Source organism: Cynoglossus semilaevis, chromosome 14, assembly GCF_000523025.1.
Source record: "Cynoglossus semilaevis isolate Cse_v1.0 chromosome 14, Cse_v1.0, whole genome shotgun sequence".
Lineage (NCBI taxonomy): Eukaryota > Metazoa > Chordata > Actinopteri > Pleuronectiformes > Cynoglossidae > Cynoglossus > Cynoglossus semilaevis.
The window spans coordinates 16478122-16505499 of NC_024320.1; the positions used below are offsets into that span (position 1 = coordinate 16478122).

Sequence of the window (27378 nt, forward strand, 5' to 3'; positions counted from 1 at the left end):
ATGTTACATCATTATACGTCGTGTCCTGTTGGTTTACACTGATTGACCAATGACTAGTGGCCATATGGGGGTTTAGTGGCAATTACTGTAGTTTTTTTTAAATATTTGAGGATATTGTATGTATGTACTTTTAATTGTATAGCCATGCAGGTCAGCAATTTACAAAAACAAACTTTATGTTAATAGTGTAAGATTTAGTTACATTTGATTACATGTTTTAATTTACTGCTGATTTACTGTCTTATTTCTAAGACTTTTTCTTCATTGTGTTGGGTGTAAAAGGGTGGGGGTGTTTACCTTATTTCACGAAAATAAAGCCGCAGCTTTCGTCTAGATTTTACAACCAGTGACAGCAAAATACTCAATGTGGCTGTACTACTACAGTACTACAGTACATCTCTGTTGCAGAGTTCAGGTTTTTGGATAAAATGGAAAACGGTATTTTAAAAGAAATATTAAGCCACACATATATATATCATATATATATATCATCATATATATATATATATATTCTGTATATATATATATATATATATATATATACACTATATATATGTATATATATATATATATATATATAAAAAAACATCGATGGGGTTACAGCGTATACACGGTGCGGCTTTGTTTCCATGAAATACTGTAATATTGGACCACACCACACAACTTTAGATGTTTTCACAGCGAGTACCTCATCTTTTTTTTTTTTTTAGTTCCCAGCAGCACAGTCAACATTTCCTCTTTTTAACTTTTAAGAATACACATGAAAAAGCACATTAACGAGGATAAAAATTGAGAAGTTGCACAAAAACGTATGTGCATTTGCTACAAGTTAAAATTCAATAAACCCAGGAAATAAACCTTTGTAAATTTGGTTTTTATTTAGCCATAAAATCATCCCGCTGAACAGAGAGGGCAACTGTTGGTGCTGGGACAGTCGGGTCCATATGTACAGTCATTTACATTATACAAGATAATATTTAGATGTTTGTAAAGTTAAGGGTTGTCTTCAAGTGAACTGTGCCAAAAAAAGGCTCTGCACATTGAGCATGGACGCGAGGTCCAGAATATGTTTGTGTAGGAAGCTGTTCTCCACCGTGTCCTGTTTAGGCAGCTCAGGGTAGGACTCTGGGAAACTCTGGGACTCCTGGAAGTTGACAAATTGTCAATGTTGGAAAATGTATGTAATGGTATGGTATGGTATGTAACATTATGTTATGTTACCTTATGTTGTATTATGTTAGATAGTGTAATTTTATGTAATATTATATTCTTATATTATTTTATATTATATTATAATTAATAATAATTACTGTATATCACATAATGTTAAGTTACAACATCTACTGTTATACTCTGTTTATTACATTATATAGTATGTTATGTTATGTAATGTTACCTTCTATTAATAATGCTGTGTTATATGGTTATGTGATTTACTCCCATGTTCCCTTGCAGTATATTATTGTATCTTATCTAATGTTAGGCTGGGTTAAGTCACTCTACAGTAGGTTAATCCACATTAAATGGACTAATATACTTTATAGATTGTAGTGTTTTAACTGAAAACCTTAAATTTATAGTGAATGATAAATACATTAATAATAGATAAAAAGGTACAGTATGGCTGAAGGGAAAGGTTCAGGGTTGAAAGCAGCCTCAACTAAGAGTTTGGTTTTAGCACCAATGAAGGGGTTGGAGTTCCTTCACGTTTATTACTCTAAAGACATCTCCAAGCAGTGTTTCTTGTTTTTTTTCAGTTTGGGTAAAAGAAAATAAAAATCATATGGAACATGATCTAAAACCTGTTAATATGCTTATAATAATGTTGACAGATATTCCTGGGCCACATAATCTAAATGTATGGAGGGGGTTGTAGTTTGTGGTCAATACTGTGTGGTCAATGTCCTAATGGACCTTTACTGTACAGCGTACACTGTATACTGTAGGAACCTGATGTTTGCTCTGATTGTTGATGGTTGATAATGAGGGAGCCGTCCTCACACTTTGGCTCAACAACAGCAGGGACTCACCTGAAAGCGTTTATGCAGTCTGAGTACAGCTGAGCAGAACACAAAGCGGATCAAAATCAGTCGCAGAAACTCATCACCAAAGAACTGCAAAAAGGCCTGATCTGTGAAGAAAGGAGAGAACTAAATGAATATGAATCAGATGCCTCTTGCAAAGTTCTTTGATTCTGCAGGATGGCCAATCAGCAGAAATCGGTGCGAGCAAATGACACCAAAAACTGCAATCAATGCACCTCTGTCATAATTATTCAAACGTGTGTTCCTATCAGTATCACAGGCAGGAAGAGCAAATCAGTGGCTGCGGTGATACCTATAGTCTGTGACCTGGTGATCATCTGTCCAATGTCCTGGTAGACTTTATACAGAAACTCTTGAGCTCTGTTCCAAGATCCTCGCTGCACACTGTTTAAACCACAAACAGAGGTGAAGGCCAGCAGAGGGTTGTAGAGGAACAGAGTGAAGAGACTCCCATGCTGAGACTGATCTGAACAGGTGAGCAGAGTGACAGGAAGTACAGGGTCAAAACAGGAAACATGGTATTTTACATACAAGTTGTACAACATGTCCCCTTTAATGCCATTATTGCCTTTGTTGTTAAATCTTCTGTTAAAAAAAACATAACCTAGTATAACATCCAAAAATACCTTGGACACTTTTGGGATATGTTGTAGGAGATAACAGGCAGACCAGAGGCTGTCCAAACAGGTTTGTGAAATTCTGTAACGGAAAAAAGGAAATGAAGTCATCTCCATTTATAATGACATCACAGATGTGTTCATAGCTGGAGTCTTCCTCTGTGGGAAACTGCTGTTCATATCCTGACACCTTGTCACACATTAACATGTTCACTGTTGTCAAGTCAGTTATTATGTTACACACCTTGTAGGCCATGCTGTTGGAAGAATCCACAATGACAAAGAGTGGCTTCCGAGTGAAAGGGACTAAATCTCCTGGATGAAGACTGCAACACAGACGGAAATGTCAGAGGTGGACTTTAATTTCAATATTGTATTTATTTCAGTAACTTTTTCTCCCTGAAGCCACTTTTAACCTTTTTCATTGTTTTCCACAAATGATCCCATTTTTACTCTTTCCTTGTCAGTTGTCTGTTTATGCTAAGCTAATAAATGTGTGCACAAACAGTGATGCTATTTTATGTTACGTTCAGACATGAATAAGGAGAAAATATTGAGTATATTTACTAAAGAATTGCTTTATAAATAGTACGACATATAGTCCATCCATCCATCCATTTTCATCCGCTTCTCCGTTACCGGGTCGCGGGGGCAGCAGTCGCCACCCAAATCACATTGCACCATACCAAACCTTCCTGCAGGTGGTGAGTCCACTGGAAGATACCAACCGCCCTAACCGGGACTTAAACTTGCCCAGGAGGTGAACCCTGGGGTTCCACACCAATGACAGAGACATTGCCCCTGGGCCAAAGCGCCACTACGACATATAGTGTAAACTCTTTTTTTTTTAAGTTCTTGCAGGTCGCTGTTAAATGACAATATTATTAATGACCTTTATAACAATATGTAGTAAACAACCACAGCAGCTCACCAGTGCATTTCTTTCTGGGCCTGATTTTTCTTCTGCGTTGTTTCACCGTTCACCACATCTCGATTTGTATTTGTGAGAACTCCACCAAAGTCGTACGGGCCTGAATTTTGAAAACATAGTAATATGACATTAGTATTAACAGAAGAGAGAAGGGAAGAAAATTGTACCGTTCTCTATCAGTACTGGGATGCACAGAACTGTTTAAAGGTTTTTGCATCTTTTTTTATTTTTCATCTTTCTCACCACTTTCCCAGTATATCTGATTAAAGTGGGAAATGTAATTAATGACTTTAAGAGTCAAATTTTAATGTATTTTTAGCATATCCTTGGAAGCGGTCACAGGTGAGATTTTTACTTCCTGTGGCCCAGAATCAAGCTCAGTCTGTGGGAGGCTTAGCATATCCTTGGAAGCGGTCACAGGGACTTGGAAGTGCCTACTGGTGTGTGTGTGTTTATATATATATTTGTTTATAACATTTTTACCTTCATAGTCTGAATGTCCAACAGGAAACACACCGGTAGCTGACAGGTAAACCAGAAGAACAGAGTTGGCTGGCAATTCCTGGAGATCAGAGAAATGAAAAAAACCCCAAAAGAAACCTGTGTGAAGTTATCAGAGAAACGACTCATTCATCTCTAGGCTGCTGTGTTGCAGTATATATTAAGCAAATAGATCATATTTAAATTATGTCTGTAGATTCCCTCTTCTCTGACACTTCCAGTGTAATACTGTTGAAGTTTTTACCACGTATGAAAAAACATAACATTATTAGTAAAATGCTTCAAGTCAAAGTGAACACTGACCTTAAAGGAGGCAGACAGGAAGGTGATTAACTGGCTGAAAGTTGGTTTGTACAGCAAATACTTGTGAGGATTCTCCCGTTTGGCCGGCTTTTCATTGGGTTCCTGTAAAAATATATTTAAGTTATTACATATATTTTATGTCCATGTCTATATTTTAAAATGTGAAAAATATATGGGGAGAAAGTCACAAGAAAACGTAAACTTTTTTCTTGGTCTTGGCATTTTATTTTATTTTTTTATAGATCCAAAACCTTAAAAAAGAGCAATCAGATTCTTTAGAGTGGGTGCCAAGGGTCTCATTCCCATCATGCTTTGCAGTCACTCTACAGGTAATTTGCACTTTTGTCACTGTAGTGTAAAATGATATGGAATATTTCACAATATTCAACCGTGACACTGACAAGCAGTCCTTGTTTGGAGGTCTGTGTGGCCAGGTTCACAGGTTCTCTTTCCAGAGCTTGAAGCATCCTGAACATATCAATGGTGAGTTCACTGAACTTTACCTAGAAAGAGGAAAAACACTGATGTCAACCCAACTCTTTCCACTCACTACAGTCTTCCTGACCCTGTCTTTAAATCATGCTGCTGTTCTTCAGTCTGTCAGTTCCAGTTTTCCCTCATCACTTCACTGACCACTCATTGTGTGTCAAACTATTGATATATACAACAACTGTTCTTCAAACAGGAACTGTCTGTAGTGAAAGTACAGGATTATCTTTCAACTCTGGATCATTTTAAATGGGATATTAATGGTATATATATTCCATTATACATAAACATATACTCGTGTCTTGTTGTGAGTTACAACCTGATTGTTACAGTTGCCAACAATAAGAACATCTGCAAGGATGAGCTGCCCAACCACCATGCCTTGTTCCAGGGGGGGCACACTTCCTTCCTGCAGCCGACTGCTGATCACAAGAGCAGAATTGCTTTCATTCAGTACTACAACTGGATCTGCCTGTTTTTGCCAAATAAATTGAAGAGAAGCAACAATGAGTCACAGTCTGTCCATCGAAACTTGGCAATCACAATTATACATGGTCAGAAACCATGTGGGTGAAGAGGTCAGATGTGTTACATCTCAGCCTGAAGATGGATTACCTCAACAAAAGCCGCCACTTCTTGTAGAACCAGGTTCCACTCCACTTGATCTTCTGTGTTAAAGCGCCGCGTGTATTCTTCAATTTCCTCAGACAACTCCTGTAGTGACACAAACAAATGGTGAGATGACACAGATGTGAAATGTTTGTTCCTGTTATTTAATAAAAGAAAAAAAAGTCACCATGTTATTATACTGTATTTATCATTAAAACAAATATCTATGAAGTTTGACCACCACCTCTGACTAATTAGTGTTAGTGCCGAGCCAAGTTACACTAACGACTTATAGACAACCCATGAACAGGCCTAACATGAAAACTTCCAAGTGGTTCAATGATTCAAGGATTTGACTCCTAATCTGTCTGGTGAGTTTGCATATTCTCTGCGTGTGTGCGTGTGCAAAAACAAAAAATTATATGTAAAGAATAAAAGAAGTGAAAAAAATGCTTCCGTACTTTAACCAAAACTTTGACCAAATCCATCTTGTTAAGCAGTAAACAAACAACAATGTAGCGAGCGTAATATCGAAGCTTCTTCACCACCAGCTCTGGTCTGTAAAGGGAAAAAAAAAGACTTTGTTGAGCAAAAATCTAAATTAAACATAAATACAATACACGACATGTTCATCCAGGTCAGAGGTACAATTGATATTCAATGGAATTTTAAAAATGAATTAATTTACATTTTTAAGTCTAGCATTACATCTTCACACTAAGATAAATGGCACATACACAACTGAAATAAACAAATATAAATATATGACATATGCAATTATTATCCTACCTCTACCCCGATGATGACAAGTGTCTTAACAGTAGGAGCAGATAATACATTTTAAAACATTAATTGACCTGTGTTTGTGACAAGATTGTATCAAAGAAAACAAATATAAACATACCTATCTTCTTTGTTCACTTGAAAATAGTACGACCGCTGACGGATGGCAGAGTAGAAGGAAAAGGCCTCGTTCAGGTAACTGGTTTCAGATGTACGAAGGCTGTAAAACAAAATTGAAAAATATATTAGAAGAAAAAATTATTAAAATGCTATGAATGATAAATGCTAAAATAATAAAAAAAGTAAAAACTTAAAAAAAAAGTGATCACTGACACCACTGAAACCAGTGTGTTCTTAGCAGCAGTGGGAACTGTTCATGGTTGAGGTGCTGAAACAGTTGGACTTACTAATAATGATAGTAAAGCTGTCCGATCTTGGATGCAACTTCACCGATCTGCCATCTCTTTAAGCCGTACCGTCTGTCCAAGACTTGCCTTGGAGTAAATGTTAGAGCGCACACACAAATAAACACTGGACAGTCAATAAGCAGCGGATTACATTTCAAATCACTTAGCTTCCAATACATTTAGTTTTTATGTATATTAGTGAAAAATGAGCTGAAATGCATTACATTTCATCATACTGTCCATTCACATCACGGTGGAGCACAATGTCTTAAAAGAAAGTGAAGAAAACCTGTGCTGCTGCTGGAATTTCCACAGTTTGGTGTAGACATCGAAGGTCCGTCCAAAGTAGGACTGCCACTGCTTGTGTCCATACTGAGGGAGGTCTCTGCAACAAAGAGCAACATTAATGAAACACAACACCAGACTAAATCCTACACATCTCTTCATAATAATAATAATAATGGTAATGTTGAGGTGCCTAAGAATTACTGAATCTAAATAATCTGAAATGTGAGTCTCACATGAGTCCATGCTGCCATGTAAAAAATAACTGAGCTCAGAGCATTACATTAAAGTTATATAAATAAGTGCAAAATGAGGTCATCATTTAAACTATAATTGGTCGTGTGAGCTGTGTGAGATTGTCTTTACACGCCTTTTACACTCAGCTTTAGGGCCAATATTAAATCAAGTAACTTTTTTCCATTTCACAACAACTCTATTGTCTATGTGTGAAATACAGACTATTTCCACAAAGGAGCTCACGTGTTACTGACCTTAGTCCATTGAAAAGTTGTTTGGACTTGTCCAGGAGGTAGCAGAAATCTGTTACCGTTTTCCTCTCCCCCATCGGAACGCCATCTTCAGTCTCAGCTCCAGTCATGGCACTCACTTTTCACAACTAACAAAGGAATAGATCCTGTTAATAGAATGTCAATGGATGTAAACGTCGGGAAAGGATAAGAGACTTAGAATGGTCTGTGAGGTCACAACGTACAAACATGTAAAAATGATGTTGTCTTTTTTATCAGACAAAAGTGCTGATGGAGAAGTAAAAAAGGAATATAAAAAACGTTTCAGCAGTTTGGAGATTCATTTACAAAGACAAGGTGGAGTCCTGACACATCAACATCAGAACAGCATTCCTACTGTTTCTGCAAGGATCCTTTAACAGCAGTGTCAGGTTACCCCTGCCCACTGCACCTCTATGTGAGTGTAAAGAAAGTACCACAGATATTTTGAAAATCAGGTAACGAAAACAGCCGCTGTTATATTAGCATCTACACGTAGGTGAATTTTGATTAATTTCACTTAAGATGTAAACTCCATTGTGGTCAGTTTTCTTATAGAAGAATCATGACACTGCTGTTAAACTTTACTCCTTATAAAGACATGACATGGATGACATCACTACTGTCCATGGGTATTTTAAAAACACAATCCTGTTGCAGTTGATTCATTTTGTTTTCCACAGGCCGTACATTTAGGACAGAAACGTTGGGTACCACCGAGAACACCGTAACAAAAATGAAGTCGACTTCAACAGAGTCGATGAGTTAAGCTTTTAAACCTAAAAAGGTGTTAAACTTATGGCTGAGACACTTGAGGAGGTTTTTTATTCAGCTTACAGTAACATAACAGCCACTATTATTGTACGTTTGCCCCAATTCTGAAACAGTGGCAGAAATATTTAGGTACATAGCAAAAAATCTGCAACACGATTGCACATGCAGCATTAGCTTATAAGTCCACTCCAACTGCTCTCATTGGATGAGACCCCCCCCCCACACACACACACACACACACACACACATACACACAGGTGGCGGCTCTGAAGATAAAGGCCAGAGTTTATCTTCATGTTCTCAACCACAAGTCAACGTCATCTGGGAGCAGAAGTCTGCATCACCTCAGTCATCACTCTTATCATGTCACTCATCTTTCATCTGGCCCAGGATTCAGGGTCCTCACATTTAGCAGGTAATGTGACATTATACAATTCAAATGTCTGCGGTTCCGTCCCCAGTGTCGCTCACTCTCTGCTCCAGTTTTTCCATTTGTTGCCCCAGTTCTGTAGTCAGTTCCAACACATTAGTATTGAGACTTCTTACCAGGACAACTGTAGGCTCTTTCCACATGCCTGTCACCTACTACTGTCCTCACAACCCAGTGCACAGGTGACCACACTGCCTGTACTAAATGGCTGTCTTTTTTGGGTTCTTTATTTTTTTTATGCTTTTTTCTTTGCTTGTACATACAGTAACTGGTAAAATATTTTTTATTCTTTTATATTTATTTGTAGAATCATACAAAGGGCAGTTTGGCTGTTTGAGAGCATATGGTCCAGTTTAAACTCAAACCCTGAAGAAGAAATGTGTTATTTACTTTATAATTTAAATTTTACCCCATCAAATGGGGTAAAATATTCACTCTAAAAAAATGTACATACTAACAATAGTTACTGCTGTCAAAATGAATGTGTTAATCACATCATTTAAATTCAGTTGGTAATGTCATTTTGCATAGTTCTTACAAATAAAGGATTAACATATTTGGTCATAATTTGCCTGGAACCCATTTAGTTTGAAAAAAAAAACATGATAAAATCATATAAACTAAAAAACGTGAATCGTATCGGTTTGTGAGTTGAGTGTATTGTTACATCACTATTAGCCAATTAACATTTTACAAATAATTCTTCTGACACCCAAACAATAGTGGTGCAAAAACTGTATCTTTTCCAGATAAAGTGTGTAACAACAGTCTTCAGCACATTTGTCTGCAACATCAGTGTAATCTATCACGGAGAACATATTCAAAATGCATGCTCAAAAGATTTAACCAATCACAAGACTCCTCTGGACAGAACCCAGAATCAGGAAGAATGTGATTTTTCTACTGACACACAAGAACAAAACATGTCAGAATACCATATAATACACCATGACATGAATTAATATTGAACATTATTAAATAAATACGTTTGCTACGCTTTCCTACCGCTAATAAAAATATAAAACACAACAAGAACAACACTAGGCCATAATTCATATAAAGTCAAAGCTCCACTTGACCACAGCAGGTATGTCCTGTGTCTGTGTTTCCTAAAGGCTGTCATACAGACATAACTACCGTGCTGCTCTCCAGCAGAGAATAGTTGGGGTTTTTTATCACATTTACCATACACTTCAAGGACAAACTGCCCCACCTCAAATCATTTTCACCAGCTGCCACTGCTGTCTTGTTCCCAGCACCCCCCCACGACTGCTGGGATTGGCTACGGTTGTTTCCCGCGACCGTGAGAGTGGTCACGCGATAAAAGATGGAAAGAAGGATGAATGAATGGTTTTGAATGAATTATTACGATAATGACTTGGGTAAACCACTCAGGAGTGTTGGAATCAGATTAGCCTTAGCGGGTTGTGTTTTTCCATTGAGCTAATGAAATCAATCTGTGTCCTTTCTGGTCCAGTGGATGCCGAGCACAACTCAGGGAATAGAGATGGAACGATGACCTGAATGAAGAGGCTTTATCGACAGTTCTTACCTGGCGTCGCACACAGGAGCAGTGCAAAGATGCGACGAACTGACAAATCCCTGTCAGCCTCCGGGAGCTCGGCTGCACACACTCAACGCTGTCTCCAACTGCAAAGCGACAAAGCCGCTGTATGTATCTGAGAGAAGCGTGAGAAGATGATAGTGACTCAAACAGGCTCATCTGAGAACGATAGGCTATCATTACTTCCGGGTAAGTCTTTACACATTAAAAGTCCCTTTCCAATAGAGAGACAAAATAAAACAATTTTAACTATATCGATTATAATGATTTCTATTAATTAAAAAATAAAATCCAACCGTGCCTCTTGACACGTGCCAAACGATTGCTTCTGTAAATAACTAAAACATCTTTGGATTTCTTTAAAACATTTGGGCAAGTGATTTTCACGTACCCAGTCGGTGGCGTTCAGTGTTACTTAGAATTGTTTACTTTATACACGACCGTTTATGTCATTGCATCAAAAACTTAAATTTCTTGAAAACCATTTTTAAAAGCCATTGCTTTCGTTCTTCGTGCTTTTGTTTTGAAAGTAACTTACGGAAACACGGAAACATCCAACAGAGACCACACTCTGGCGGCTAGGTAGCGCACGCGCACAGACACAGCCCGCGGTGGAAACCTGGGTTTTACCTACAGTGTAGGTACGTTAGCTACGATTGACGTCATCAGTATGGCTGACAGGATGTTGAGCTGCTGTGCCGAAAGAAGACAATTCAGAGCACTTAAATGAGCATTTTACAGAATTATTTTTTTAAATTATTTGTTGTATGGTTCTTCCTTCTTTGTTCACTGGACAATCAACTGGCAGAAAATATGTTGACACTGGGAGGACCAGGTCCCAATAAGTATATAATGTTGGACAATCTTTTAGTACGAGACAGAATGACATGTAGGTCAGAAAGTGGTACCAAATCCTGATTACTCTGATTACATAAATTAAACATTTATTTGTATCTTAATCTAATCCAATGTAGTATTCAGTGAAATTGGCCTTTTAGAAGGCTATTATTAGTTAAAATCCAATCCCGTTCACGTAAACCATCACAAGTCCAGGAAAGTACTAATTTGGCTTTTTCATGTCAACAGGAAGAACCACAGACATAATCTGTCTTCAAATTGACTCTGTTGTTATGTCAACAGGTCCTCACAACACAATCCATCACCACTGGTAGTTGGAAACACTAAAGTGAATGACAAAAATACAACCAAATGTAAAACATGGCAGACAAAATGCATGAACATCACCAAGGATTGATTTCTCCTGTTGATCAAACTATAAACAATATGGGAGAAAAAGTCAACAGGACCTACAGTGTAAACTATTATTTTGACAAATTATCTGAGAGCAATTTGCCTTTTGGTGAGATGAAAGAAGATATGCAGAATGTAAGACATTTTGTGAAATTTTATTTTTTAGAAAAAGGAGAGCAACACAACAGACTACTGGTGTCTGTTAGAGGGGGTGTCCAGTTACAGCGTGGATCAACAGAGTGCATTGGTAAAATCAATCAGAAAAGGTTGCGAGTACCTGATAAGAACAACTTTTACACAATAGACAGAATGAAATGAAATGAAAAGACAGTTTGACTTACTCAGGGACAGCTGGCTGTCATAGATGAACCATAAGTTGTAGTATGTGCATCACAAGCAAACCATGAGCTCATGGGATAGGTTAGTCATGAAGCTGAAGAAGGAGTTCAACAAAAGTCACAAGTATTTGATGGATGGTTACCAAAGCAGTTCAGAATCATTCTGGCCATGGTGAGCCTTTGCTCGAGCAAGGCAGTAGTATAGCTGTGGTATGCCGCTTCTATGTGCCGAGCAACATAATGTTAGAATTCCGTTGGTCACCAGGAGAATCCACACATTCGTGAAGTTTTGCCAGTGTTCTTCTTTCTTTGATGCTTCAACAAACAGCAAATAAACTGATAATATTTTAACAATGTTTTTTTTTTATAAATTACATGACAACTGTGTTAATCACAGTAAAAATAGAAAACCAGATTATATATTTATAAACATTTATTTAAAGTTCCATACAAAACTTCTGTTTTCTCAGAGTTTTAGAGCGATGGCTTTAGTAACAGTTTCTAGGGATGATTTAGGACAACAAATGCATCACGAAAAACTGCACTGCTCTTTTGGCATTCCGCATCCAGAACTAAGCAAACATGTCATGACAAAAGAGCATGTTTGTTAACTTGACAGAAAGTCAATAGAAATGCCCCAGAAGCTAATCTGGGACCATGTTCAACCACCAAGTCGCTGTCCTTCACCCCAGGCAAAACCTCCAGGACGCTCCTCAGGGAGTGGGTTATAGTTGGCATCTTCTTCTGCAGTGTCAAATAACATCTTTCTGTTGGAGACACAAATAAGAGAGGTTTCTACAGATACATACAAATAAACCAGCCATATCCGGTGAATGTGAATTGTCAATTATTTTGAAGTGTGGTTAATTAAGTATGATCAATAATGGCTGATTGAACTCAATATGCTTAAAACCAGCTCAAACACAGAGCCAGGAAACCTGGTTTTGATCCTAATGATATACACATGTGTAAAAATATATATACATACACATATATTCGTATATATATGTATTCTTATACATACATACATACATAAATATCATATTTCACTTGATTTGTTGCCTTAAATCTCAGTTTTGGAATTCAGAAATACACAAAACCTGGTGAAAACATAGTAGTAAATTTTATAAAGTAAACTTTATATTTTAAGGTAACTGGTGCAACATTCTATGTAAGTAGTAAGTAGAAGCTCACATAATAGATGGAGTCTTGAGCCACCGTCCACCACCTGGCTGGTTTGGAAAAACATCTTCGAGGAAAAAATACACATGACCAACAGCAATACCTGAAGACAGCGGAAAAACGACAGCATTTATACCGGACTCCAACAGACTTGCTCCTGAGCAAAAATCTTCAAAGAAACATATTTTGTAAGAAAACATTGGTTACCTAAAAGGTCTACGATGACAGAGTTGCCTAGCAGAAGAGAGAAACCCATGAGCACCCAGGGAAGAAAGGGTGCCTGAAAATTTAACAGGCCAAAGAAGTTCATGCGAACATTTGGGTTTCTTCGACTCCATACGTAGACCAACATGATCGTGAACGCCTGGCCCAGGAACACCAGACTCACAAACGTTCCAAATATCTGACATTGTGTTAAGAAGACACATTCAGTATAAAAAAGGTCTTTACTGTAACCAAGTCTCACATACTGTTATGCACTGTTATACACTGTTATACCACAGTGGACTGCACCACGTTGAGATCTTTGTCATTCCATACTTAGTTGTGTTCAACCTTTTGAACCTATTTACAACATACTAAAATGTGTGTGTGTACTTCAGTGACCTTAATAGGTTTAATCTGTGTAGTACACTTTAATGGTGACCGACTAATGAATTGGACCAATTAAAGAAGGTAAACCCAGTTACAACAAAGTGTCAGGTCTGAAGTCATTTCAAGGATACAGTCATCAGGAGACCTCCAAAAAGGAACATGAAGACAAAGTCAGCTGTGCGTCCCCTAAAGGAGCCCTCTTCTAGCATACGACAGTATCTGTACCTGAAAACAAGGCTTAGGAAAATGTCAACATATTATGGTGTTTTCTTTGAAATAAAGTTAGTCAGAAATTAAAAAGTGAGATAAGTTACATTTCTATCATCTTCAGAGGGTCTGAGGTGAAGAACACAGACCTATGAATCTATACATTTTCTGTTCCATCTCACAAACATTCTAAAACAATGAAAAGGATACAGAAAAATCATATTGAAGAGGAAATTAAAGCCAACTGGACCAAAAAACAAGAAGTTGGTTATTAGTCGCCATACCTAGAAGAGAAAAAGATCAAATTTAGCTCTAAGAAGCAAACAGTGTCTGCTGACTTATGGTGGATGAGGTAAGACTTTTTGTTGTTACAATCTTTATAGAACATGACAACCCTGCATGACAACATTTAAAATAAAACAAAGATTGTTGAAGAGTATTGAATTAACGTGAGTAGTTACTCACTTGGTAATTCCTTAGAATCAAGTCAGGATTGAAGTACAGCTGAAATGGTGTGATGATTTCTAGTTGCTGTAAGAAAGAGATAAGCAAAATTAGTTTCAGTGTCAAAAGAATATTATTTCATGTTTTTTATATCTTAAGATCATTTTCATAATTTGGACTGTAACACGCAGATTTTGACTGGCATCTAAAAATTTTAAAAATTACTCATGTTTAGCATTTTTATTAGGTTTCACCATAACAATTATGTACATGTGTTCTGGATTGTCAAACAAAATCTGAAGGTTTTGGACCAAACAAAGTAAGAATTTAATTGAACAGAGAAATAATTTGTTACTCTGCTTATTCCAATAAACAATTCAAATCATGAATCAAAGAGGGTTGGATTATTTAATTTGAAGGTCTGGGAAACATGGATTCACATATTTCTGTTTTTTCACATATATACACAAACATCTGTAACCTTAGACACTAACACAGTAACGTCACAAACTGGGACATAAAAACACCTGAAGAGTCCGATTTACGCCTGGGAGTTACAATGAAGGGAGGCTTCATTCAATTAAGGACTCGTGTTTCCCAGCATTTCTTCTCAGGGTAAATAGAAATCTTTATTTTTACATGCTCCCTCTAGGGGATTTGTTCTGATGCAGCTGCAGAATATTTCCCGCATCACTGACTTGTTTTAATGTCGCTTTGTTTATCTATGATAGCACAGGATTTTCTACTGCCATACAGACCAACTTCCGTGCAGTTATGCAAACTTAGTGGTTTCAGCCATCTGCTCTCACACCAATGTTCAAGACTCTATGTTTAAATCAGTGACTTTAATGCAGATTGTGACAGGCCTAAATTCTTTACCACATTTCAATATAAAATATATTTGTTGCAAGATATAAAAATCAAACAAAAACTTGGGTTATTCATAATTATTTTTCTAAATATTCAACCTCGATCCATAAACTGGCTGCCCATACTTCTGCAAACTAAATGTGACTTATACAAACATCAATGAGAGAACAAAGTTACAAAGTGAAACCTGTAACACCATTTTCTCTCTTCTAAACTCAAGCACAACTGATAGTGAATTGTAACATTTTTATTGGTAGCATTACAGACGATAAACAAATATACACTGCCACGTAGAACAAGCTCCAATGACATCTTGGAAAGAAGAGTAAAGAAATGTGCGTTTTAAAAAAAAAAAGCTCTTCCAACCAGTGTACCGTGACAGTTTTGAGTTTCGATTTTAAAAACTAAAAGATGTTTAGACATTTCTTTCAGGTGTTTTAAACCACAATGAGATTGTGAGATTAGAAAAGGTTTAAAAAATAAGAATCTAAAAAAGGGAACAAAGAATAAGATTAACAATAGTTGTCAAGGTGGGATATGAAAGTGTCCTACCACTGTAGGAGGTAAATGTTTACAGGATGTGGTAATGGTTTCAATGTTAAAAGCAGCAGAATATACACCCTGAAGGCAGTAAGCATAGTGCACAAGAAAATATTGATAAAGAATCATGTAGAATTTTAGTTACTATTAACACTTTAGTGGAATCTTCTTCTTTTTCTTTCGGCTTTGTCCCTTTTTTTTCAGGGGTTGCCACAGCAAATCATTGATTTCCATCTTTCCCTGTTCTCTGTATCTTCTACTCTGACTCCAACTATCTGCATGTCCTCCCTCACTGCATCCATATATCTCCTCTTTGGCCTTCCTCTCTTTCTCCTACCTGGTAGCTCCATCTCTAACATTCTTCTACCAATGTATCCACTGTCCCTCCTCTGCACATGTCCAAACCATCTCAATCTGGCTTCTCTAGCTTTTTCTCCAAACCTTCCTGTCTGTGTTGTCCCTCTAATGACCTCATTCCTGACCCTGTCCATTCTTGTCACTCCTAAAGAGAATCTTAGCATCTTTAACTCTGCCACCTCCAGCTCCTCCTCCTGTCTTCTGCCTATTGCTACTGTCTCTAAACCATACATCATGGCTGGTCTCACCACTGTCCTGTAAACCTTTCCCTTCACCTTAGCTGACACTCTTCTGCCACCGATCACTCCTGACACTTTTCTCCAGCTGTTCCATCCTGCCTGTACTCTATTCTTCACCTCTCTTCCACAGTCTCCGCTGCTCTGAACAGTTGATCCTAAGTACCTAAACTCCTGCACCTTCACCACCTCTGCTCCTTGTAGCCTCACTATTTCACTGTTCTGCCTTTCGTTTACACACATGTACTCTGTCTTGCTGCGACTGACCTTCATTCCTCTTCTTTCTAGTGCAAACCTCCACCTCTCTAGGTTCTCTTCTAGCTGCTGCCTACTCTCACTACAGATCACAATGTCATCTGCAAACATCATAGTCCATGGGGACTCCTGTCTGACCTCATCTGTCAATCTGTCCATCACCACAGCAAACAAGAAGGGGCTCAGGGCCGATCCTTGATGTAGTCCCACCTCCACTTTGAAGTCTTCTGTCCTCCCAACAGCGCACCTCACTACTGTTGTACTATTCTCATACATGTCCTGCACCAAACTAACATACTTCTCTGCCACTCCTGACTTCCTCATACAAAACCACAATTCCTCCCTTGGCACTTTGTCATATGCCTTTTCTAGATCTACAAATACACAATGCAGCTCCTTCTGACCTTCCCTGTACTTCTCCATCAACATCCTCAAGGCAAATATTGCATCTGTGGTACTCTTCCTAGGCATGAAACCATACTGTTGTTCACAAATCTCCACTTCCTGCCTCAACCTAGCTTCAACTACTCGTTCCCAAATCTTCATTGTATGGCTCATCAACTTTATCCCTCTGTAGTTGTTACAACTCTGTGCATCACCCTTCTTATGAATTGGCACCAGAACACTTTTTCTCCACTCATCAGGCATCTTGCCAGTCTCTAAAATTCTGTTAAACAAACCAGTCAGGAAATTTACTGCCACTTCTCCTAAACACTTCCATACTTCCACTGGTATGTCATCAGGACCAACTGACTTTCCACTCTTCATCCTCTTCAGGGCTTTTCTAACTTCATCCTTTCTAACCTGATCTACCTTCTTCCTACTAGTCTCTGGCTCCTCGTTTCTACTTTCCCTTTCATTTTCCTCATTTAACAACTCCTCAAAGTATTCCTTCCATCTTCTCAGCACACTTTCCTCACTTGTGATCACATTCCCCTCTCTGTCCTTAATCAACCTCACCTGCTGCACATCCTTCCCAGCTTGATTTCTCTGTCTCGCCAATCTATACAACTCCTTTTCTCCTTCCTTTGTTTCCAAACTCTCATACAACTCCTCATATGCCTTTTGTTTGGCCTTGGCCACTTCCCTCTTCACCTCCCTTGTCCTCTCTTTGTACTCCAGTCTGTTCTCTTCTGTTCTGTCACTGTCCCATCTCTTCTTCGCTAATCTCTTTCTCTGCACACTCTCCTGGATCTCCTCATTCCACCACCAGGTCTCTTTGTCCTCCTTTCTCTGCCCAGAGGACATACCTAGCACCTTCCTACCTGTCTCCCTCATCACTGCAGCTGTAGTCTCCCAATCATCTGGGAATATCTCAACACTACCCAGAACTGCCCTTACTTCCTTCCTGAAGTCTTCACAACATGTCTCTTTCCTTAGTTTCCACCACTTGATCTTCTGCTCTGTCTTCACTCTCTTCCTTTTTGTCACCTCCATCGTCATTTTACACACTACCATCCGATGTTGTTTGGCTACACTCTCACCTGCCACCACCTTACAGTCTCTAATCTCCCTCAGATTACATCTTCTACATAGAATATAATCTATCTGTGTGGACCTGCCTCCACTCTTGTAAGTCACCCTATGTTCCTCTTTCTTTTGGAAATATGTGTTTACCACAGCCATTTCCATTCTCTTTGCAAAATCTACCACTGCCTGTCCTTCTACGTTTCTCTCCCTAACACCAAACCTGCCTATCACTTCCTCATCTCCTCTGTTCCCTTCCCCTACATGACCATTTAGGTCTGCTCCAATCACCACTCTCTCTCTCCTGGGGATACTCTCTACCATCCAATCTAGCTCCTTCCAGAACTTCTCCTTTTCTTCCAACTCACAGCCCACCTGTGGGGCATAACCACTAACAACATTAATCATCTCTCCTTCTACTTCTACCTTCACACACATCAACCTGTCTGACTCTCTTTTCACCTCTACCACATTTCTTACATATTCTTCCTTTAGGATCACCCCTACTCCATTTCTCTTCCCATCTGAACCATGATAAAACAGTTTGTAGCCTCCTCCAATGTTTCTAGCCTTACTGCCCTTCCACCTGGTCTCCTGCACACACAAAATATCTACTCTTCTTCTCTCCATCACATCAGCTATTTCTCTACTTTTCCCTGTCATTGTACCTACATTCAAAGTTCCAAACTTCAGACTAACACTTCTATTCTTCATCTTTTCTCTTTTTCTCCTAACCAAACGCCCTCCTCTTCTTCTCTGTCTCTGACTCTGTCTCTGACCAACAGTAGTCCAATTTCCATCAGTGCCCTGTTGGTCAACGGCACTGTTGGCGGTCGTTGTTAACCCGGGCCTCGACCGATCCGGTATGGAAATCGTTTTATTGATCTGCATATTTGATTTAGCTAAACGTTTTACGCCGGATGCCCTTCTTGACGCAACCCTCACCATTTATCCGGGCTTGGGACCGGCACTATAAACACGGCTTCGTGTACCCTAGTGGCTGGCTTAACACTTTAGTGGAATATGGTCTGCTATATTAAAAATCATTCGTTTGTGACAGACTGTGTCTGATGACTCTGTAGCTGTTACGTGATTAAGTTTAACTATTACAGCTTCAACACAAAAAACATTCAATTGGACTTGAAGACTTTGTTTAGAATAAAACCAACATTCTTAAAAGACAGCCTCGTATACTGACAACTACACATCTCACAGCTGCTAAAGCGATAGCGTCGAGCTAGCAGCAACACTACGACATTGTACACTACTAACACTCAACCACGGCTTCACAACACGATGGTAATGAGAGTCAGTCTTACCACAGCGGCAGTGGTGAGAACACAGGCGGTAGTATACGCTCTTGTCACAATGGGTATCTGTAAGTATTCCGGCTGTAATGTTTGGTAAGCCATTTTGAACACTGAAAACACTTCCGGCACTTCTATGACACGTTGCGTAGCCTTCTTTTTTATTGGCAGTTGGCAAACAGCTCTTTTCTGCTCTACCGCCCCCAACTGGTGGGGAATGAAATATAGTCTAAGGTGCTGCCGTTGATTCACCTACCACCACTGCTACAGTAGAACTATTTTGAGTAGTATTACTACTACTGCTGGTAGTAGTAGCACTATTAACATTACTGCTACTACTTATACTATTATTGCTAGTACAAGTTAGTGTAGAAAAGAAAAACGAAGTAGCAATTGTTTTTGGTACCATATTAACTCATACATTAAGCAATGTCTCTGCTCAGGTCAAAGCTTCTCTTTGTCTATTAAATATTATTTTTAATTCAACAAACCTTAGAAAATTGCCTTTTTTCTTCCTACACCTTTGTTTTGATTAATTCATTAACCTTGGATAAAGCATTTGACAATTATATTACTACACATTTGTACTAAGTACAAATTACAAGTGAAACTTCATGATATGATTTCTTTCTGGTTTCCAAATTACTTGGAAAAAAACAATTCTATAATCACTCTTTTTTTCTACATCCCATCAGTCAGTCCACTTGTTTTTTGGATTTAAAATAATTGTCAAATACTAAACAAAGATATGCTGAACATTTAAAAAAAATCCATATTCAAGGTCAAAGAAGAGTTAGTAACGTAGAGACCAACTCACTGTACTTCCCAGGTGAAACAGTCTACGTTTCATTTGTTGGCTGATATTACAAACACTCCTAAGTGTGGATTATGTTTCGATGTTGTTTAACATTGGTTTTTAAACATTGTTTGAAATTGATTTTTCCCATGAAGTACAGTACTGGACTTTTGATTTGGTTTTTAAATAAATATGAATATACAAAGTACGTAGGTTTCCTGATCACACACAGTAATGAAATACACAGATCAAGGCTCTCAGTTGCAAAGTAAAGTCCTATTTTGAGGGTCAGTGGTTAGAAGTGTTTCAGTGAAATAAATGTATAAAACAAAAGTTCAGAGCAACTAGACAGTTTTTATTCATACAAGCTTTCAAATACAGTGTTCACAGCCACACTGTGTGCCATGCTCATTGTCAATGGTCATGATCATAATTCACACAATTTAGCCCCCGGAGGTACAACAGCTTTTTTTGCCACAAGACCAATTTCATGTGAGATTCTATTTTCTTAACAGAATTTTTAATGTGTTGTAAATAAAACAAGGCGAAATACAATAAAATAAAACATGAACATATATATATATTTATATATATAAAGTGCATAAAAATACATTTCACCGTATTGCTGAAAAGGTTGGTGCCACATATTATGCAGTGTGGATTTAGGGTCTGATAGTTCCCCTTCATGAGAAACCTGTACTTTCAGTATAACTGTTCAACACAGCTTTTGATTGTGGGCTCAATTTTTTTGGAAGGCATCACATCAGATGCAAATTATCCAGACAAGTCCTGGATGGATTAACGGTAACTGGAAGATAATCTAACGTTATTTCATAATGAAACATCTTGCACAATAATAACACTAAAATGAAAATGTTTTTTTCTTGATGGTCCTGCACCAGTCTGGGGCTCGGTGGTTAGGGGCCGCTCACATAGACCGTATGCTTCTGATAAAGACCTGCTAGTAGCACTCAAGACCATGAACTCCTTATGACACTTAATGCTGATGTCATTGATCCAATTAGAATAATTGTCCCACAGACATCCATGCATTCTGCAAAAAGTAAAATTGTCCGAAGTAGTTGACAGCGACTTTGAGGCGACTTCGCTGGCAACTCAATCATGGATCATCACAAACCGTAGACCAAAAAGTACTGTACAAAGCCTGGCTGGAACAATGTCACCAGTGGAAGTGGCCTGTGAGATATTTTCAGTTCGTTTTGTACAGTGGTGAAGATGTTCTTCATCTTTATATACGGCACATGCTGAAAGCATCCAAGAATTTTATATGAACTTTATTTTTCAATGGAAGTTTATATTTCTGTCCAATTGATGAGGGTTCTTTGCTGAGGGAAATATGTGATTTAAAAATGTTTTTGTCAGTGTAGGCTCTATCACGGCTCTTTATGTTCATAGGTTTACGTTCACTCTCAACGGTGGCTCATTTTTGCACATTTCAGCATTCAAAGTCTTGGCAAACTTTTATCCATTCTCCTTCCACAGTACTAGGTGAATGCTATGATCAGGCATGCTGGTCGCAAAAACTAGTCCAGAATCGTTTCCTCCATCTAAGCCATTGAGCCACGAAGTCACACCTGCCAAGGAGCTGGAACCACGTTTGGATTTCCTGTAGGTTGGTAAAGGCCAGCGTCCAGAGATCACTTCTGTCCTCAGATCCATCACATACAGAAAGTGGTTATCAAAAAGTAGCGCAAAGATCTGGCCAAAGCTGAGCAAAGACAGGTTTGCCGGGTCCGGTGTCTTTATCACCCTGGAGAAAAAAAAAAAAAGTAAATAGACGAATGGATGATTCATTGGATATGTTATTATTCTTTTATATTACACTTTATTTCTGCAGCGACCCCCCCCCCCCATCAACACATTCACAGCTATTACCTTAAAACTTCAATGAACTTTATTAAAAGACTATAATTTCTTCATAAAAATATTTACAAATCAGTGCAATTTCTCAACTGTGGCAGATATAAAGTAAAAATAAATTATAAATAAAATATATTTTTGAAATTGGAGAATGAATTCATTACTTTTCTGTGTGCCGCAAGGTAGACCCATCGCCCAAACAAAACTTTTTTGTAAAGACAGAGTCAGAAATGACTGTCAAAAATAGCAAACACTTGACCAAAACAATAATATATTTTGTAATTTAAACTTTACATAAAACCATTAAAAAAGTTAAATCTTTTCATTCAAGAGTGAAGTAAATTTGAAATTGATTGAATGAATGAGTTACAAGTGAAAATAAATTACAATTGTTTTAGAAATGCAGGGAAAGTTCTCTGTATCATTGTCATCCTGCTCTCGCTTTGCAGTTTGGTTTCTGTGTGATTACCTGAGAATTCTGAAGCTGGCAAAATCCCACTGATAAACTCCAAGGTTGGAGCTGCAGACTATGTGGCGTCCATCAAACTGCAGGCGAGGCTGGAGGCTGATGCTGCGGTCCTCTGACACCGACAGTGTTTTTAAACACTTACAATTGATTTCATTCCCTAGAGGCCAGACCTGCAGAGTAAACACAGTGTTTGTGTTCTTATGGTGTTTTCCATCACAGCAGCTCAAAACAGGAGAGCTGCTTTTGTTTAACTTCATTTTATTTATTTTTTATTTTAATCCCCCAAGGCACGATATAAACCTACCTTAATTTCATACTTATCAGCACTTAAGAGGATATAGTCCCCAGGACTGTGCATCATAGATTCAACTTCACTTTGTTGCAGGATCACCTGAGAGGAAGAAAAACAACTTATTTTTTCTATATCATGCAGCTTAACGCAGGGTCAAGAGGTTAAGGGTTTTGTAAGACCTGTTGTGAAAGTAAAGTCAGGGCTTCCACTATGTACATTAAGTATTGTTAGCCCACGGCCACACAAACTTTGCTCCACCTGTTACCATGACAGTACATTATATAATATTCATCTTTGATATATGACCATCTCTGCTGAACTTGGCATGGCCCACAGCGCCATTACCAAAATGAATGGTAATGGCGCTGTCGGCCATGCCAAGCACTTTACTCTTTAATGTTGTCTAACAGGCCAATCAACAGAGAAGTGGGTTTACATTTCACATTAAATTAGTCCAAATTTACTTGCATACAGATGAGAATTTGACAGGAACCAGGCATAAAAACAGCACCATCCATTCAGTGAGCTGACCTTTGTTACCCACTCAGTGTGTCCAGTCAGAGTGTTGAGACAGGCACCAGCAGACAAGGCCCAGACCTTCACAGTGAAGTCTGCAGAACCACTGACAAGTACATCCAGTTCATCACTGTAGTCCACACTGAACACTGAGCACACACACAAACAATGGTTAGAATGTCAAACATAAAATAGGCATAAATACACACAATTAAACAATCTACTTATACAGATGGTTTCACTGTGTTTAGTTCATGTTTAATCCCTTTAATTTGTTCAACTGTTGAAGACTGTTGTTCGACATCTCCAACTTTTCATCTTACACTGACACATTACAAGTATCACTTCAATGTAATGCAATTACAATGCAAATGTGTTTGCAAGGCAACTAATGTATGCACTTGCTCACATTATAGTACTTTTTTAAAGGTGCACAAACTAATACTTTCGAATGTGAATAATGTTAGAAAGATCATGTGATCAACTTCTGCATCAGATTTTCCATCTGTAGTCTACAGCCTTTGCAGTAAAGAAGGTCAGTCTAGTGTTGTAATGTAATAAGTCAAGACAAATTCCTATTTAAACAAACCTGCTCCTGTATGGCCACGAAACTGCTGAATTTTAGCTCCAGTGCTCCACTCCCAGCATGCAATAGTGTTGTCAAAGGAGCCCGTCACTAGCTTCTGCTCATCAAACTTCACGGTGGCACAGGTGTGTGTCTGGATTCCATAAATGCATTGTCCAGTCCGCACATCCCATAATTTGGCCGAAAGGTCATCTGATCCTGAAAAAAGACATCTGTGAAAATTGTTATGATTTGACAAAGTGGTGCCTGTCCGACCTATGTCACAAAGCCAGCTCTCCAAACCTTTTCACATCCATGTCTGCATGGGTCGATGTATACTCTCTTCTGCATATAACCCATCACCATAGTGAGTTGGGGGTACCTCAAGCTAAGTGCCCGGGGAGCAGTGTGTGGGGATGGATTCGGAGAAAAGAAAATCTGCTTCCTTCCTTCCTTCCTTCCACTATTGCCCCTTAGTTAAAATTCACAAATCTTTAAGATCTGCTACTTAAGAATTATGAACTGGGCAGTAAAAACAATGTCATGTAAAAGAATTAGGTTCACTTTTTATTCATATCACATAACAAATTCTATTTTAGCTTTTAAATGATTTTGATTTTTTTATATTTACTGTACCCAATACAATTAAATCAATAAGTAACTGTAATTATTAAGCAGTTAAGTGATTAAAAATGATTCTAATAGCTTCATTAGCAAAACACAACTGTAATTGTTAAGAATAATGATGCACTTGGCTTCATTTGTCGCACACCAGAACAGCTGTACTGTACCTGTGCAGAGGAGGCCATCCTTATAGTAGAGGGCATAAACACGAGCACTGTGACCAATAAGAGATGACGTCTCAAAAGCCTCCTGATCCTTCAGCTGTGTCATTCGCAGTTTAGCCTTTAGGTACACCTTCTTCCAGTGTGTTGCATCCTGAATGGACTCATCAATCCTCCAGCCCAACTCCTGACACACATTCTGCCAAACCTCCGTGCATGAGCTTATTACCTGCAAAAAGATGGAAACTGATTAGGATATTCTCACCCTAACATTGACTTTTCCAAGTTATTCACAGGTTTGCTTTCTATACATATGCAAAAATTTGGATGTGAAGGAATATTAAAATCTCAAGATCTATTTTCAATATAGTTGTACAGTAGAGCTTGCGATTTTTCCTCAAAATCTGACCTTTTGCTTTGTCAAAGATGAACACTGACCTTTATCATATATTTTGTTCCCTTTTAGGCCACAACATATATATGTATATCAACCTCTTATCTCAGGAAAACAATTACTTTAGCCTCAGACTCACAGTCCCTCAATGCCCCTGAGGGTCTAGCAGATGTATAAATGATTGGAACTCACTTTATTCCATTCCTTGCAGACGAGGCAGCATGTGAGGAGTGTCTGGGGATCCAGCCAATGCAGCACATAGAAGGCCAGCTCCAGTGGAAGAAGGCGCAGGAAGTCCCGCTTGAGCAGTACTTCCAAACCATTGGAGAGATGGCGGAGCTGCGCCGCACCACTTAAAGAAATTAGGTGATCCAGAGACTGGTTGCGCTCTTGATCATTTAGAGTGATAAAAGTGGCAGAGACTGACTCCAGCCACCCTTCAAAGGCTGCCTTCTCCATGCGCACATGAGAGCGACCTGCTGCACCTGAAAGCAGAGTGGATGGTCTTACTACAAAACATGTATTAGCCCTGTTGTTTTCAGAACAGTATTAACAGTAAAGCCCAAGAAATGAAAATCATAAATCATGTAGCATTTTGTTGACATTGTGTTCGTAGTTTTTGTTTTATGTTGCGCTACATTAATTTGGAAATTTGTTACAAAACCATCTTAAACAGAGGTACATGCATTTTGTTCTTATTAGCGTTTAGAGGTGTCAATTACAAGTACAAACTGACTTGAATTAAATTAATTATATTGTTTACTGGTAAACATTAACATATTTTGTCATATTTCATATTAGTCAAGGGTGTCATTAGAAATGTATGCATTATGATTTTGTGTGAAAAATAAAAGTCCAAAAGTTTGACAGATCATAAAAAGCATGTTTTTATTTTCGTTGTGTGCTATCAGGGGCTACGTTTATTCTTGAACCAAACACTGAATTGGAAATGGTTATAGTTCCTTAAATTCAAATGTGTCTAAAAATATATTTGTGGGGAAATATTTGTTACTCTGGATTATTAACCAAAACTGCCAATTAATATATTTAAGTTAAAATATGGCATTGATTTCAGAAAAGCAATAAGTGTGTAAAATACCAGTATTGCAGTAAAAGTAAAATACTGTTATCGCAGTGTTTGACGTGATGGCAAACATTATACAGCAAACGAACCAAAGGCTTTCACGGCATGCATCGGTTAGTTATCGTCTGTGTGTTTTGACCTAAAATTAGCCACTGGCCTGGAATTTTTAACTTTATACGCTAAATTGATAAAACAATTGAAATACCCCAATACTACTTTCTAACATTGGATACTTGGTTTTATAAACTGTGCCTGCCTTCAAAACCATCTTAGCTGTGACGGTACTTAGCAATTCCTGAGCTAACGTTAGCAAAGCAACAAAAACAGTATGAGCTAGGAACGATACTGTCAATGGATTGACGTAGCGACTAGTCCGTGAACCTATGTTATAAAAGCAAAAAGACCACCAAAAAGATGTGTACAGGAAGTTTCCTTGTCATCACTTATCTGTTTAAGTTAACAGAATCGACGCTATTAGCTACTGTAAGCTAACATGTCTCCAAGAAAGTTTAAATTTTACAAGTAACATATGTGTGTAGCTATCGTTAGCCATAACATCAAATAGCAGTACTTTATTATGTTAGTCTTAGACTACATCACGTCTCTGTCGAAAGACTCCTCAGTACATATCCAAGGGTGAAACTTGTTGAGATACAACTGAGCAGCGGCAGCACATCAGCCGTGAAATACTGAGGCTTAATGAAAGCGTATATCTTATCAAACGATATATATTTACCCTGTGCAGCGTCTCGCAGGTTATAAATTCTGCTCTAAAATAAAGATGCATCGTCGAATGATGTAGCAGACAAGGCTCTGTGTACGATTTATTTATATATTTCAAACATTCATACTATTCTTAAAACATATATTTATTAAAATCATGTACCGGTTCAAGTTGTCTTGATTTGCCTTTTACATCTGCAGCGGTAAATCCAAATACCTGGATATAGTCTGTTACGCGCGGTTTCCCATGCTGCGTCCCATCTGACGGGGTGTAACATAGACACATATACGTAGAAGCCGCAAAAAGCCGTTTTTCCTCTTCAGTGAGACGTCATCGAGTCCGCCATCTTGGTATAGTAAGTCTCCCATTAAAATAAAGAACAATCCTTTAATAGGCTGAAGTAAAGAACAATTGTGATAAGTACAACTTTGTTTTCATATAAAATACACGACAATACAAAAAAGCATGCTTTAAACCAGGATTAATAATCCATAATGGTTCTGTTAGATCTTAATAGAATCTAATAGATTCTGTTAAGAATCTGTTAAGAATAGTGCACCTTTGGCACAACTGATTATGA

At 38.2% G+C, this 27378-nt stretch overlaps 3 protein-coding genes across 5 annotated transcripts; all 3 read right to left on the bottom strand.

Moving 5' to 3' along the window:
• Positions 1–597: 597 nt before the first annotated feature.
• scai (suppressor of cancer cell invasion) lies at positions 598–11547 on the bottom strand. The gene is made up of 17 exons (XM_008325461.3): positions 10233–11547; positions 7462–7586; positions 6975–7070; positions 6686–6772; positions 6400–6498; positions 5957–6053; positions 5502–5600; positions 5206–5358; positions 4799–4900; positions 4398–4499; positions 4077–4155; positions 3594–3693; positions 2907–2988; positions 2672–2744; positions 2338–2511; positions 2031–2131; positions 598–1144 (listed from the first exon to the last, which is right to left on the bottom strand). Exons 2-17 carry the CDS (start codon positions 7566–7568, stop codon positions 1007–1009), a joined length of 1689 nt encoding a protein of 562 aa, XP_008323683.1. The 5' UTR covers positions 7569–7586; positions 10233–11547; the 3' UTR covers positions 598–1006.
• Positions 11548–11634: 87 nt separating this feature from the next.
• On the bottom strand, positions 11635–19459 carry derl2 (derlin 2). Its single transcript, XM_008325460.3, has 7 exons — positions 19305–19459; positions 14282–14347; positions 14027–14100; positions 13741–13834; positions 13223–13418; positions 13028–13118; positions 11635–12600 (listed from the first exon to the last, which is right to left on the bottom strand). The coding sequence occupies exons 1-7, from the start codon at positions 19395–19397 to the stop codon at positions 12495–12497; spliced, it is 720 nt and encodes a 239-aa protein (XP_008323682.1). The 5' UTR covers positions 19398–19459; the 3' UTR covers positions 11635–12494.
• A 963-nt stretch (positions 19460–20422) lies between these two features.
• Positions 20423–27102, bottom strand: fbxw2 (F-box and WD repeat domain containing 2). 3 transcript variants are annotated; one of them, XM_017038391.2, is made up of 8 exons: positions 27015–27102; positions 25183–25475; positions 24603–24825; positions 23836–24030; positions 23262–23395; positions 22743–22829; positions 22439–22608; positions 20423–21859 (listed from the first exon to the last, which is right to left on the bottom strand). In XM_017038391.2, the coding sequence occupies exons 1-8, from the start codon at positions 27073–27075 to the stop codon at positions 21571–21573; spliced, it is 1452 nt and encodes a 483-aa protein (XP_016893880.1). In that variant the 5' UTR covers positions 27076–27102; the 3' UTR covers positions 20423–21570. The 3 variants fall into 3 exon arrangements, with proteins under 3 accessions (XP_016893880.1, XP_008323681.1, XP_008323679.1); XM_008325459.3 differs by having other exon boundaries at positions 26961–27093; XM_008325457.3 differs by lacking the exon at positions 27015–27102 and adding an exon at positions 26646–26799.
• Positions 27103–27378: the final 276 nt, after the last annotated feature.